We start from the raw sequence: 16459 nt of genomic DNA, 5'->3' as shown, positions 1-16459 counted from the left end.
TAACATCTTTTGATGTTGTGTGCCAACTGGGAATTAATTGAATGCACGACAGAATGTTATGTTTACACACATCCACAAATTACATGTAAATTCATCACACTTTCACAGCTTATTACTCACTACTCCTGTGTACTTTTGAAAGAGCTACTTGTTACTCATACTTTAAGTAATATTTACAACAGAAACTTTTACTCAACTTGCACTACCTTTTTAGGCAAGTAATGGTACTTTTACTCAAGTATGGTTTTTCACTACTCTTTCTACCTCTAATTAAATTACGATTGTCAAATGGTTAGGAAATGGATTGTCAAGTGGAATAGATTGTATAAACAGAAAGATGTATTTTTAACAGTAACTAAGGGATTAAGGTTGACTGACTGAGGTTTTTAATGCTTTTGTCAAACCCATTTGTTTGCATTAATTCAACTTATTTTAAACAAATATACAGTGTGAAAAGCATCCGTTTTGTAGAGTAAATAGAATACTATTCAGAAAATTCACCTTAACACATTTACAAATACTGATCGAGTCATTAAATGTGATTTTCGTTCAATGCCGATTTTCAGCCTATCAATCGAAGCACCCCTAATGTTAGTTTTACTTATTTATTTTTTCATTTTTCAAATTTTATTGAACATTTAAAAAAAAAAATTAGTTATTAATAGTAATATAACAGCAATTAGACACATTTGCCCAATTTGTCTTGCCAATTTTAACAATAATAAAAAAGTGCACATATAGCATAAACCCATACATTTTCTCAAGTCAGCATCTATAGATTGCAAAGGATGTGTTCCTAGAACAAAAAATCTCTATTAATTTTCTCCAATGAGAAATGTATTTTTAACAGTGATAGATTAATTAAGGTTGACTGACCAAGGATTTCAATGCTTTTGCCAAACCCATCAATAACACTACTTATTTTAAAACAAATATATGAATAGCAGAAGTTTTATAGAATAAATGTGATACTATTCAGAATATTCACCTAATCAGAGACATAAGCAAAGCATGCCAAGAGATATTTTGCTCTGCAAACAAGAATGTAGCTTTGCGAATTACATATTTGTTTATATGTGTGTGTGTGTGTGTGTGTGTGTCATGAAATATATTCAGACCTTGCTATAGACACATAAAACATGTCTCTAATGTCACAGCCAGCGATTTTTAATTAATATTTTTATATTTCTCTTTATTTGCAATTCTTTGTAGTTATAAAATAATCAAGTTTACAGTCTTGTGCAGTCGTCTCTTCGTCCAGTGTTCATATACTTCAAATCAAATTCTGTAATGCTGTGATTGACCTCATTACTGACTGGTTTGGTTAATGCTTTATAACAACTTAATCGAAAAAGGAACATTAATTAAAACAAAAAACCTTCCAGAACTAAAACTACTGACAAATTTAGAGGGCACTAATGCACTCTATCGGCAGGTGTGTCAAAAAGTTTGTTTTAAGCCCTGCTTGCACAGCATACAAGTGGGATTGTCTGTAGTCACACCCATAGTATACACTCACATACACTTGCCACTAGTCACTACAGCAACAGTACATTATGAGCCCAAGGTCATCAGCCATCTGTGACCAGCAAATTAAACAACTCCACAATACATCTAATTGAGTGTGTGTGTGTGTGTGTGTGTACTGGTTTTGGTGGTTTACAAGGACAGAAATTTGTATAATGACATGTGAATTACATATTTGCACTCTATTAAGGTGTTTTACAAGGACATTATTGTGTTCTCGTAATTGATTAAAATGCTTAGTAACCATATTTTCACATTCAAAATTTGGCTTTCTAAGAGAGTTGGGTTTAGGGGTAGTGGTAGGGTTTGAAAGTAGGGCAATATAATAAACTTGAAACTTGTATAAAATATACTACGCCTATAAAGAGTCCTCGTAAACCACCAATACCAACATGTGTGTGTGTGTGCATGTGTTATGACTACTCACGTCTAATCTGCTTCTTTATGGGCTTGGCCGCATCCAGCCAGTGCTGAAAACCGAAGGAAACGTGAAGTACAGAAAGCAGCATGGCAGGATTGAGGGAGACATGGAACAAGAGAAAGAGTTTGTTATTAGCCTAAGTGCTGACAAAAAGAAAAATCCTGTTGTTCTGATTGATCTCGAGTGGCTGTATCCCACTGACACTCTCCATTTCTCATTTTTGCTCTAAGTGCCGCAGCGAATAGAAAAACAGGTCACAGCCACACACACGTTCTAACGCTCATTAAATGCCACTCACCGCAACCTGCTCCGGGTCCATGAACTGCAGCCCAAAGTAATCAGCTTCCACCAGATCCAAGTGATACATAATCTGATCAAACAGATCCTGCCCCTTGGCGTGTTTCTGAAACGCACACATTTAAAGCACAGATAAATCACTAAGTGCAGAAAGCTCAGGGCTTCACGCTGGTTCTGTGACAGTTTAAGGGGACACCTGTGGAGCAGCGCCGTGGGCTGGAAGTTTCTCCAGTATTTGCCTGCAGGGCTCAATGGCCCTGATTAGCAGAAACAATGAACATGCTACATTGATTTTCATATGCACTCACTGCGGCTGAGTGATGGAGCTTAAAATATCTCAGTATTTATCTCAATTCATTTCAGCCTTTTGATCTGTTTTTTCTTTCGGTCAAAGGAACCACATATTTAAGAAATGTGCTTATATACAGCATTATGAATAAAAGTAAATAAATATAACTAAATGCAATGACAGTTATGATTTCCAGATGTACCCTGCAAACAAAAGATTTGGAAAAAAATGCATAGTTATTTTCAGCAATGGCACATTACATGAAACATTAGAGAAATTTAGAATGTTAGTGTGAATTTCAAATAAAAGTTAATGCTTTCCTTTCCAAGTAAATGAATTCTTTCAAATAATTCAGGTACTGTGCTAAATATTAAGCATGGGTTTTATACATTCATGGCATTTTAAAAAACCGTGTTACTGAACACCAAGTTGCTATTTTCAGACCAACGCAACACTAATTTTCCTGTTTTGTGTCTTGTTGTTTAAATAGCAAATCCATTGGCGCCTGTAACATGTTGGTTTAGGTGAGGTTAATGAATTCTTATAGCGCTGCTTTGTGGACTCATGGGTGTGCCGGTCTAGAAAGGAGGTGTTTTAAGGCACATTGTTGGCGCGTTGCTATTTTGAGGAACTACAATAGACAATTGACCAGCTGAAAGCAAGTCTAAAGTCCAGCACAGAGCGCGTTAGTTGTGCGCTTTAAACATACACATTGCTTAAAACACACAGGATGTAATTAAAGGATTAAAATGTTACAAAAATTATTATTTTCAACAGAAATAGAAAAACCACTGCCTCCATGCCTTCTTTATTTTATCCATGACAAATTATTCATGCTTTTGTATAATGTTATTATTATTTATTATATGCATATTTATATTTGTTTTAATTAAAACAAGCTTAGATTTGTCCACCTGTCGGGTTTTAAACCATATGGGGCATAGGACGTGTGTTTGGATATAACTGTCATGACTGGGTCAGTAACCACCTGAGGGCGCTAAATTAGCCGTGGTGGATGAGTGTGTGTGTGAATATGAGAGTGTCCGTTTCCCAGTACTGGGTTGTGGCTGGAAGGGCATCCACTGTGTAAAACATATGACGGAATAGTTGGCAGTTCATTCCACTGTGGCGACACCTGATAAATATTCCTCTTTACACCAGTTTTAAATCAGTATAAGTATATAGTGAATATTCTATAATTCATCCAAACCTAGGTCAATTAATAAGCTATTTGACTGATGATAACAATCCCAAAGCACTTTGAAAAGCCAAAGCGAGATCAAACCAGTCAATTTTTTGTAGAGCTTTAGATGAAGGAGACCACAAAAGCACACACAAAGGGACAACTCATAAACTATTCTGGAGATTATCTCTTCTCTGCGATGGTCAGTTTATTCTCAAGGCCAGCATCCGCCAAGATCAAAAACGCTCAAGTGAATGCAGAGAATTTGGAATTTAGCTATTGATTTGTTCTGTTTCACAGAGCATGACTGATTTCTTTAGTTGGCTTGAGGATGTTGTGCACGTGACAACGGAGGAAGGAAGCACATGATCAGAAAAGCATGGAAATAATCTCGGGATCTCCCTGTTAAGATGAGCAATGTCAAGTATTCCCTGAGTACAATCACAGTACTCCAAATCCTGAATCAGCATGGCTACAGGCTACAACAAATTAGTCAATTATGACATTGCTTGGAAATGAAAAAATCTTTTGAAATTCCCCAAAGACAAATGTTGGATAAGCTGCTAATACAAGTGACCCTTTTTATCAATTATATTAACGTTTTGTGACTGATACTAATATACATTTTTAAAGAATTTTGTAAATATAATAGATCTATCTATTTATCCATCTATACTAGGGATGCAACGATTAACCGGTTTCACTATTAACCGTGCTTTAATTTGTCACAGTTAATTAATCGTAAAGGCTTCTCAACACTGTGTTTCTGCACGGATGGGGTGTTGTGGATGAAATTGAAGACCAGGGGGTCGCGGATATAACTGAGGACTTGGGTGAAGAGGGAGGTGTCGCGGATGCTGCCCTCTATATTTTGCCACCCTAGGCGTAGATATAACTGAGGCGGCAGTGGTGAGGGAGGTGTTGCGCCCTTTCTATTCTGCCGACCTAGGCGGCCACTAACACTGCTAACACTGTGCACATCATCGACAAAGAAGCTTGCCTTTGCTAAGTTTAAACTGAAACTGCGGCTCATGACAACAGTATTGTGCTGGTGGTTATCGCGAGAATCCTGCTCTGCCCCGCTTATATGGGCCGGCTGACTGGCCGGCTTTTTTCACAAACACAGAGAGATGAAAAATTAGAGCATAACGAGACTGAGCATTTAAAATGACACAAATCCAAACCAATACTTTTAAAGAGGCGCAGAAGTAAGACATTCTTTCCTTTCTTTTGTCCATTCTTTCTGTTTATTAAATTGACATGCATATAAAAACAAGAGTGCAAAATAAAAATTTCTTACTGCATTGCTTCATTTTTGTTTAATGCAAACCATAAATTTATTTTTCATAAAGCAACAGTTGGACTTTTTATAGCAGATAACTTGCATTCAAGGCAGAATGATAATGAGAAATGTAATTCATTGATAGCATTATTGTCATTTTCGTCATCATTAATATTTTATAATTATTAGACATTTATTTTGGAATTATTGCGCAAACATCAAGTCATTCAATTCAATTCAATTCAGCTTTATTTGTATAGCGCTTTTACAATGTGGATTGTGTCAAAGCAGCTTCACATAAATGGTCATAGTAACTGGAACAGTGTAGTTCAGTTTTTAGTGTTTAAGTTCAGTTCAGTTTAGCTCAGTTCAGTGTGATTTAAAATCATTACTGAGAGTTCAGACACTGTAGAGCAAATTCATCGATGCGTAGCTCTACCAATCCTGAACCATGCAAGCCAGTGGCGACAGCGGAGAGGGAAAAAAACTTCATCACAAAGTCATCACAGCATTAGTTAGATAGTTGTTTCTGGTTTTTGTTAGTCCTAATTAATTTTGTTTTTAAATACAATAAATCTGTTAATATACAAGTTGAGTCAGTGGTGCTCAATAATTTTTGGTGGGTGCTCCTAAATTTTTTCTGGTGCTTCTACATTTTTATAGTTGGGAGCACAAGCAGTTTCAAGCCCTGCATTAGTAAAATACAGTTTTTTTATTTATTCTTATTTTTATTCATTTATTGTTCTGTAATTTATTTGCAGTGTAAAATTATTTCTGTTTAAATGTCAAAAACATTCACTTATTTTTAAGCACAAAGAGAGAAATTTACTATTGTTTGTTTTTATATTATTTTGTGCTGTATTATTAGTTACTGAGCAGCATAAATAATACTGTAAAATATAAAGAGTTTTCATCTTATTCTAAACTAGTGTGGTTTGAAAATGAATGAATGCATAATAATCGTGATAACCGTGAAACCGAGATTACTTCTAAGATAATCATCGTACAACCAAAATCTATATTCGTTGCATCCCTATTCTATACATACATTTTTGAATACTAATGCTAATTTAACTTAAATGCACCTTGGTTTGACGTTTTCAGTTAAAAGTGTTTTAGATTCCCAAATAGACTTTTCGAGAAACTTGTATGCTGTGAAACTTCAAAAAGAAAACCCACATCCAGCTGCTTTGGATGATTGTACTGAATGCTAACATGTATGACCTGAAGGCTTGGAGACACTGACGTATACTTATTGTCAGAAAGTGAAAGTGCTGCTCTATTGTGTCAACATTTAGTCTTCATTAATTCTTGACACCTTGACATTTAAAAGGCATATTGCGTAACTCGAAAAGACAGATGAAAACACACACACGTACTGTATAAATAATGTACACAGAAACCAAGTCCAGGGCAAAAATATCTGAAAGTGTCAGAGGAGAGTGGCTGGATTTGGGACACACCCTGAGAGGGGGGTGGCTATTATTCTCTTTGATACTTGCTGTTGTTCAGGTTGACCTACAACCTTTAACATAGATAAATCAACATGCGTTTTGGAGCAGTTCTCCCCCAGTATACATAAACTAATGCATAAACTAGGCCTACAACAACAACCACAACCAAAACAACTCTTAAACTGATAATCAGGTTGATGGATGGGACTATAGGCATGAGAAGATAACCATTTTCAAGGTATACAACGGTTTGGAAAAGTCAAGATTTTAAACAAAAAATATATATACACTTTTACATTTATTTTTATGTTTTTTAGGACAACAGTATGTTTTACTTTTATGTTTTTTAGGACAACAGCAGAAAAGATATCTATAGATACCATTTTAAATTGTAAATAAATCACTAATGAAACTAATGAAAACAGCAGAAGTCAATGATTCACTTGAATTATTTAGCAAAACATGTTTACTGTTAAATGGATCTCAAAATAAAATATGTTGTATTGAGAGGGGAAAAAGGTTTTGTTTTTTTACCCAAATAATTAAAAAGAATATATTTTAGAGCAGTAATCACAATGTACTGTGAAACCGTGATATTTTTATCCAAGGTTATCATACCATCAGAATCTTATACCGGCCCATGCCTAGATGGGACTCAGATGAAAGTGAGAGTGGTAAAATCAGAAGAATAATTAGGATTTGCTAAATCTGAAACGCTGACATGCATTCTTTGACATGTTCAAACTTGTCTGGCTAACAGGTTCTTACTGTTTGAGTCTTGTTTATAAACAAACAATCAGCAAAATTGATAGCAATAATAAGGTCAATTCTGAAGGAAATATTCAGCAATAAATCAAATTGTATAATGGCCTCTTATTTGTGATTGGGTAACAAATTACTTTGATGGTTCACCAACAGGCAGATCTACTGACTAAAAGCAAAGTCTCTTAAAGGCAAGTCATTTTATACAAGTTGGCAGCCATCTTTAAAACACCTAATAGGCATGAAAGTGCACCTCCTGTCTTTTTGAAAGGGGAAACATTGAATTCTCCAAAACTGTTTGCCAAGCTTATAATTAAATTTCATATTTGGAATCACCAATGCAATTTAACAACTGTCATTTTTTTCAGAATGTTCGGATCAAACTAATAAATAAAAAATAGTATTTTTAGAGGAAACAAGCTAATGCACATTTGCAACCATAAGGAATTAGTTCACAACACTAACCTGCTTTATGGCAGTTTTAAACTCAAGTCTCCGATGTTCTGCTTGACTAAATATCAGAAGTAGTTGCATGTGTGTTCACAGATTTGTTTTGTCATGCATGGATCATAGACCTCTTTGTGACGCTGCCGTGAAATAGGCCATTCACATATTGCGTCTTTTGCGCGCACAAGTCCATTATTTCCAATGGAGGCATGTGGATTGCCTGCACAAATTGAGAGCGGCACGTGCGCGTATTCCATGTGCGCCCAGATCAAAACATCTTTTTTCAGACAAACTTTAATTTTAACTTTTCAGAATACCACACTGCGAGTTACGTAACAAGAACTGACCGAGCAGCTTCATACTTTGTATGGAATATACACATTTCAGTTACCTCAGACAAACACAAGACACCCAAACACCAAGCGCTTTTTAATTTTTTCCTACATAGAACTTGTATCGGAACTGCAGCAATGTTTTGTTAGTTTGTCATCCTCTTGAGAAAATGGTTGATGGTCACCGAGCAACAACAAAAGAGTCACCGCAAAGCACGTTGAAAATGCTAAAGTAAGTAACTCACCCTTCTCCTTCCCTAAACCAAACCAATTTTATCGATTGACCCGCCCACCCACTTCCCTAAACCTCGTTTTTGTGGTCAACTCATTTCTGCATTCGCTGACGTACATGGCGAGCTAATGGGACAAACTGGTTATTGCGGGAAAGCTGTTCATACAGAGATAAGCGTTCAGCTGGTAAGCGCGAAAAGAAATGGTGTCATACCACCCCGTAGCGTTCGTTCAAAAAATTAAATGCAGCAATAAGTACTTCTGGTCACATAATTTGCAGTCTCCAGAATTGTATATAGGACTATGTTTTCAGAATAAGCCTATGTTGCGAATCGGTCATGTACACTAATTCGGGCACTGATAAGGACAGCGATGAGCTTGGGACAGTGACTACACCCCTGATGCATAAGAACGTCCTCATCAAAATTGGAATTTATAATGTTATATATTCATTTTACAAGTAATTTTTAAAAGTACAATATGGATAACTCATTTAATTGTTTCATATACCAGCAACAAGAAGTTATTTTAAAGTAATTTCCAGTTTATGTCTGACATTTCATACCAAAAGGACAGCGACCTTTTTGTTTACAAGTTTTTGCACGTTCAAGTGGTTGTAGTCATGTGATTTACGTTTGGAATAAAGAGGTGGTATTTCATTTAAAATAATGAGGTCAGATGTGCCATGTGCTAGTTTCTGACAGATGTCGATATCAGATAACAAGTATAAGTGTAGAGATTTTAAGCTTTATGTAGATATATTTCTCAAGTCTGCAAGGCACGTATTCACTAAAATTCCAGTCCGTCTGTCAACCCCTGAGGGTTCATAGCAATGAAGCTACTGAATCTGTCGTAAAGGATGCACGTCTGGACTGAACACCTCCCCTGGGGAATCATCAGTTTATAGCAATCAATGATTGGCTCTTTTACTAGAAAACAGGGCTTTTTCACTAGAGCGTACATATTTACTGATGCATATTTCCCCATTCACAACTATATAAGTGTCTATGACTTGTGTATTATATAGTACTTGTTAGAAGTCCCGTTTACACCTTATTTAACAGTCTGCTTTTGTCAATCCAATTACATGTAAATTATACTAAATATAGGTGTAACAAGGTCTAAAATGTTGTGAGTTTGTACACTTTCAGCTGGTCCCAGAGGTAGTAAAACTGACTTAAATGGGTTATTTTCATCATCTAGACTAATGTGGTCAAACACATTCAAAGGATAAAAAAAACCCAAAGAAACAAAGAAAAAACACCTACTCTCCACCGACCGACCAAAAAAGTGTGGATTATGAGATGTGTTTTGAAGAAGTCCACCAAAAAAAAGCACTCATACTTCAATGCATTGTACTAAAACATGAATTAAGATCAAAATCATAGTTGACATCCTCATCCTTTTCTTTTGCTTGATTTGCTGCTCACTTTTAGCCCATGTAAGTCGTGTTACATCATAACGTGGTGTAGAGCTTGCCAAAATAAGACAGAAAGGACTCAACAAAATTGGAACAAGGGTGGCCACAAGAGATATTTGAATGCATGTTAATAAGATATTGGAATGGTATTAGCTGACCACTTGTGATCCTACTACTAAAATGCAATTTAACAGAAGCAACTAGTAATAACTTCATATGTGTGTACAATTATTTCTACTAACCACAACAACAGTCTACTAATATGCTATTAAGAGTTATCAGACATGTTACTTGCAGTCATTATTATATAATAAAGGAGATTAAGTATTGGCCCAGTGATACTTAATCTTTGCATCACTTTTGCTTAATTTTAATTAGTCTGTTTTCTATGAAGCTGACAGAGCCTGAAAAACAGGTTGTCTGACTTATGATAGCTCAAAAAGGGGTTTCTCTCATCAGCAAAAAAATAAAAATACATATATTTAGGCTGGAGGCGAGTGATTATAAAACACTCTAAATAGGTGTTTGGCCAATGCATCATCAACATTAGCTTTTGTTGTTTTGTCTGGTGATTAAAAATGTGAGTACTTATGGGGGTGACAGAATCACATTCATATAATATCAGACTCATTGAAGCATATGCATTAATTTTCAAGTAGATATAAATATTAATATGCACAGAAAGTGCTTTAAAATGTGCAATTATTATTCAATGTTTGATGTAATCTCAACTGAAATATGAAGACATAGAGTAGCCTCTGACCTTAAAACTGTACCTCTGACCTTAAAACCCTAAAAAACAGCCAACAGTCAGTGTCAGTGAATGAGAGTGGTTAAACTCAAGCACATCAAGCAAAAAGGAAATAAGAAGAGTCTGGAAGAAGGCAGGACCTGTGAGATACTATAGAGCAGGGGTGTTCAAACTTTTTCTTATGAAGAAGGGCCAAAAACCAAACTGGTTGAGGGCTGTGGGCAGAAGTTAAATATACCAAATAGTGTTAAATTCAATGGTCCATGAGGGATTTCTTAATTTATTTCCTAAAATTTAAAAATAACTACAAAATAAAACATTGCATTAAAATATATTAACTAATGCAATATATAAAAAAAAATAATTTCTAATAGAATTACTACAGTAAAAACATAAACAATCCCATTAACAACACAATAGAATTCAGTGCTGAAGACACCAATCTGCACGTGCCATTGATTTGATTTGCTCCTTGATGTGTTGTGCATTACCCTCTAACTGTCCAGTGACAGTATTTACATTTTTTAAAAGTCAGATTAATTTACAAAACAAAATAGACAAATGTTTACATTAAATTTGAAACAAAAATCTCTGTCAGCGACATTCACCCCAACTAAGCCTCCCCATCATTCACCCTCTCTCCTTAAATGGGACGGTAGGCCAAATCAAAGGTTAGCATGGGCCAACTTCGGCCTCTGGGCCCTAGTTTGGGCATCTCTGCTATAGAGCTTTTGATTGGTCACAAGATTTGATTGAAAAACTAAAGTATAAGGTGATCTGACTTGTCAGTTTTAAAGCACACTCACTTAAACATATTCTTAAGACTAACATACTGATACTAACATCTAAAAAAAAACTTTCTTTTAAATTAATAGAACATTTAAAAGCATTGCTCCATCATGACAGTAGTTAAGAAAGGAGTAAATGAAAACAGTACTGGTGTATTTGAATAAATTTGGTCAGAACAAGAGCTGACAGTGCAAGTTTTCTGCTGAAAATTCTATGAGATGATTAAAGTTAAAATGTTCATCGCATATATTTTTACTTTTTAAATGTTTTTACAAAAACTGACAGATTAATTTACATGCTAGTCAAACAATACTGTGTCTTTGTATCCGGTAGTTTTATAAATGACAAATGTGGATCTAAATTTTAACTGCAAACATTACAACTATTGTATTTAAATCCAAAATCAAACAAAAAGTGCTTCAGGGGTAATTAATGTGTCAGTGCTCTTTGGATAAGTGATTCATAAAAATAAACAGCAAAATCAGAAGTTCAGGGCACTCAACGTATGTGAAAAAAAATTCAAAAGACGTTATAACATGTTAATAAAGACTTTAAGTTTTTTTGAGTGCCTTGGACTTATGATTTTGTTGTTTACATCTATTATATTTCGAATTCATACGAATTAGCCACTAAATCAAAAAGGTATGAATTGCAGTGAGATTGCGTTGGTTTTCTCACCCAATATTTCGGAAACACTGCTTACAGAATATTGTGAGTTTCATGCTTGTAATTTTGACTTTGTGCTGATGTTCAATGATGTTACTATATCCTGAGGTTAAGAAACAGGAGTTTAAAATACCTAAATACGCATAAACATAGCTAACTAGCATTCTAGTTGACATGGCATTGACATGAGTATTAAAAAGTATCATATTGGTAATAATGTGATCTGAATGTACTACATTCATCATTTATAACATGACATTTCAGACAGACTGTTTAAATATACAGGCAGTATATACTTTTTATGTTGCATGAAATATGATAATGACCACTCATATCAATTTTAGTCAGCTTATGCATGGAGACACCAGTGTATCCTGACAGCATAAATAATACATAATAAATAAGAAAAATTCTCAATACATGATGTTTGTATTAAATGTAAAAAAGAAAACAATTATGTTAGCAATTAAGAAATCAATTGCTAAATTATTGATCTTATTATTGTAAATAGTAGCCTAGTATTGTTTATTAGGTTATATTTATTATATATTAGACTTCGAGGATGAAAGACCCGATTTCTCACTACATTTCTTTGTTGCTTGGTGACAGGATTCTTTTGAAACAATTTTCAATTGCTGAGAAGAAATATATTTACACAAACTGTCAGCTTTTTACGCAAGTTAATTTCTGAACTGTTGTCGTCTGTGTTTATACAATTCCTGTCCTTGTATATACAAACGTGAAATTTATTTCACTTCAAACTCACACACAAAACAAAACAGTCAAACTAGGACGTGTAAGACCGTCAGGACACGGTTACAAACCGATGAAGTGTCAGTCTGAAACTAATCGACGCATTTCATGGCGCGACTTGCAAAACCGGGAGCAAAGGTTAAGCGCTGATTCTGAACTAGGCTATTCGTCGACCTCATTCAAGAATAATTTCTGGAAAACACTTTCTGGCGACAAGTGGAGAGAAAGGAGATCAGCTGGGGAACTCTGTGTGTATCTGTGTGTGTTTTCTCCATGGTTGTTTCATTTTCACTGAAAGCTCCCAGAGCCCGAGGGGATCTGCAGGTTTGTGTGTGACAGGTTGAGCGGTCGCTATAGGTGGGAAGTAAACAGGAGGACGGGAGCACGAGCACCATCTGTTTACCGGGACAGGACCCAATATCGGGGAAATCCGGCCGGCCACACAGCGACAGGCTGTCGAAATCTAACTTTACCCCTTAACACAACATTCAAAACACTCAAGGTGACTTTTCTCTCACACAAAGACAAGGAAGTCCTCCACTCACCGGTAACTCCACATTGACATCCGATCCGTCCAGCAGCAGGACTCTGCATGTGATGGCGTCTTTGCTGTTGCCCGCTGCGGGGATGTGCACTACGGCTCCCCCGGTCACTACGGTCGGCGCGTGAATCACCTGCTGCTGGTGCGCCTGGAGCACTGCGTTTCCGCCTCTAACGTTACCGGTCCCGTCTACCTCGCTCGGCGGCCGAGCGTTTCTTTTTGACCGACGGCTAAACGTCCTGCGCAGAAAGCCCATCATCTTCCCCCGCGAGACAGCGCTTTAATTAATCAGGGAAAACGGCACCGATACCGGACCGCTCAAGAAGAAGGCATCCAGCTGTTTCCCAGGCTTTCCACGACGACGAAAGGCGGCGTCTACCGGACTCAGCCGTGCAATGCAGAGGGAAGAAGTCGGCGACCTGTCACGAGCTCCGTTTCCTCGTGTCGTACGGGCGACAAAACAAGAGCACACCTGCCAGAAGCCACGGGAAGATGAGGTACTCCGGTCCTCCCGCTCATTTAACCTCGGATTCGGCCAAAAAGTGATCGCGCTTTAATTAAACTTCTCCTTTCGCTCACAGAAGTCCAGGCTCAGCTGACTGATGTCGCGTTAGTTGCTCTCTGTTATTGACCGAAACTGATGTACCTCTCAGGTAAGTCAACCAGAGGAACTGGCCAGGCAACCTGTTCTGCGCAAGCGTTAAATCTCAGGGCAACACTCAAAACTTTTTTTTTCCCGTTTTCGGGTCGGTGTGTGCGAGGCAGCGCAACCTGCTGGTAAGCCAAACAGTGACCGGCGTCAGGTTACCTTCACTCGAGCCACCATCACTGAATACCCCAGCAACCAGCACAAATCAAGCAGCCTTAATACAATTGCGTCAAGTCTGCTGCGAGGAAACAATGTGCGCCAGTCGTCAGCATTTCACGCACGCTCATTTCAGCTCCCTCCCCTCCTCCAAAAGTCATCACCATGAATAAGAGAACAGGCACAACGTGATAAGAATTGCACATTTTATTTATTTATTTATTAACAGAGGTGAATTGAATTATTCTAGTTGTAATTTGACTGCACATAGGTCAGTCTCACAAAGTGTTCAGGTCACAATTTAGCTTTTTTTAAGTAAACAAAACAACAAATGTTTACATTTGTTCTGATGTAAATAAGGCTTATTCTATCAAATATTGATCTATAAATTGGTATCATGTTGCCCAAAAAATAATATTGTCACCAATTGTCATTTTATGCTGTGAATGACAACATTATTTTTTACAAACGACAGCCGTTTTCCCCCCACAAACTATACATGGCAAATCCAGAGAAACTAAGAATGTCCGAGAACACAAACATACATATAGAATATATTATATTAAAATATATATTTCTTCCGATAAATTTGAAGTTTAATGAGCTTATTGTAATCACCACAACTGTTTGTACCGCATGTGCTTTAAGACAGTTAAGCTCACTGTACCTCACCCCAGTTCCAATTATAAAACACAAAAACTAATTCTTATGACTGTAATATGACAAATGTATGTACATTTAAATATAATTGTTCGTGTAAGCATTTATGTAATTATGTAATTGCAAGAACATTACTGTAATACAGTGGTAAATAATACCTATACAAATACAATAGCCAAGGAGTTAATACAGTAATGAAAATGATAAGGGAGGGGTGGTAAATATGCACAATTGATCAGCAAATAATGTACTAATTTAATAAAATAAAATAAAATCACACTTGAAATTTTCTAAATAGATTGCATTTTATTTGACATTTTTATTTCCTTGTGTTTTTAGGATGAAATGTGACCTGAACATGTCTTGACAGATTTTGTGAGAATCACCTAAATATAGCACTGTGTTTGTGTGTGGGACAGAGCAAGAGAGAGTGTGCTGTAGGGTCCTATAAGCTTCTACGTGTCAAAGTGCTTCATGTTCTTCCTTGATCCGCACAGCTGTCAGGAGAGCCACAGCAAGAGAAGAGATTGCCCATCCGTCTTTTTCAAGGCACACCCTCTACTTCCTGCCTCGTTTTCATCCAGTCTTTACTGACAGCTGGATCACAGCGGCCGAGCTTCTTCCTTCACTTCTGTGTCCTCAAACACTCCTCTACCGTCCCCGTTATCAACTGTTAGGTTTGACTTTCTCTCTGTACACCCTCAGAATGGCCTCACACACAAAGGTGAACTGACACTGCAAAACAAACATGCACACAGGATAAGCAATGGCAGGAATCAGCGTAATATATTCAACCTTCCCACCTTTGCATAGAAAGCTATTTCAGACTGGGATTTTACATTCAAACCACCAAGAGTGACCCTTATAAGGGAATAAGGAAAAAGGGATTGTCCCAATGGAGCAAACAAATTGCTTTAAACAGGGGTGTCCAAACTCGATTCTGAAGGGCCAATGTCCTGCCGAGTTTAGCTCCAACTTGCTTCAACACACCTGCCAGGAAGTTTCTATTATATCTAGAAAGAGCTTGATTAGCTGCTTCAGGTGTGTTTTATTAGGGTTGGAGCTAAACTCTCCAGGACACCGGCCCTCCAGGACCGGGTTTGGACACCCCTGGCTTTAAACCTTCATTAATCTGTATGGCATGTATAGCTCTGGGGTCAGGACGTTCTCAGATATCATTCTCCTAAAATATTATGTTATTTATTTAAATACCATATGTTTTTTTAAAGGTAAATGTAGGTTATATGGTGCATTGTTCATTGCAGAACTCCTTTATTAAAAAAAGAAAGAAAAAAATTGTTCTGAAAAGATCAAGTCTCAGCCAGGTAATAAAAAGTAACACAAAAGTAACTCAAAAGTAACGTAATGCATTACTTACCATAACAAGTAACTAATTAACGCAACTAGTTATTTTTTTAAGGGAATAACTCAATGTTGTAATGCATTACTCACAAAAGTACCCTACACTGGTTTTGATAATGTTTTGGATCCTTTTCAGGACTTTGAACATTTCAGGACCGTTGCTGTATATGGAGGATCAGAGAGCTCTCAGATTTCATCTGAAATATCTTAATATATGTTCTGTGGATGAATGAAGGTCTTAGAGAATTGGAACGATGTAAGGGCGTGAAATTAATATTTTTATTTTTGGGTGAACTAACCTTTTAAAGCATCATTTTATTGCACATCTCATAATCCCAAGTCTGAAATAGCAAGTCAACCAGCTACTTTTACCCCAGCTAATATGGAAATACAATATTTTCCATTAAATAGATTGCACCTGACTATAAGCTGCATGGTCAAAACTGCATTGTTAAAAAAATACATATACATAGGTCACATTTTATAA

At 36.5% G+C, this 16459-nt stretch overlaps 2 protein-coding genes across 5 annotated transcripts in view; both read right to left on the bottom strand.

Moving 5' to 3' along the window:
- Positions 1-13822, bottom strand: part of epb41l4b (erythrocyte membrane protein band 4.1 like 4B) — a 44785-nt gene extending 30963 nt beyond the window's left edge. For all 4 annotated transcript variants that reach the window (XM_005158033.6, XM_009292361.5, XM_073926061.1 and 1 more), the window contains exons 1-3: positions 13150-13822; positions 2247-2351; positions 1955-1997 (exon numbers count right to left, since the gene is read on the bottom strand). In XM_005158033.6, the coding sequence (XP_005158090.1) occupies positions 1955-1997; positions 2247-2351; positions 13150-13404 (403 nt within the window). In that variant the 5' untranslated portion in view covers positions 13405-13822. The remainder of the gene's footprint in view (positions 1-1954; positions 1998-2246; positions 2352-13149) is intronic.
- Positions 13823-14896: 1074 nt separating this feature from the next.
- ptpn3 (protein tyrosine phosphatase non-receptor type 3) overlaps positions 14897-16459 on the bottom strand; it is a 52642-nt gene continuing 51079 nt past the window's right edge. Inside the window, exon 26 of the mRNA XM_682838.11 lies at positions 14897-15345. Coding sequence (XP_687930.5) covers positions 15277-15345 — 69 coding nt within the window. The 3' untranslated portion in view covers positions 14897-15276. The remainder of the gene's footprint in view (positions 15346-16459) is intronic.

This window comes from Danio rerio, chromosome 16, assembly GCF_049306965.1.
Source record: "Danio rerio strain Tuebingen ecotype United States chromosome 16, GRCz12tu, whole genome shotgun sequence".
Classification (NCBI taxonomy): Eukaryota; Metazoa; Chordata; class Actinopteri; order Cypriniformes; family Danionidae; genus Danio; species Danio rerio.
This window is presented reverse-complemented; position numbering and strand designations above follow the sequence as displayed.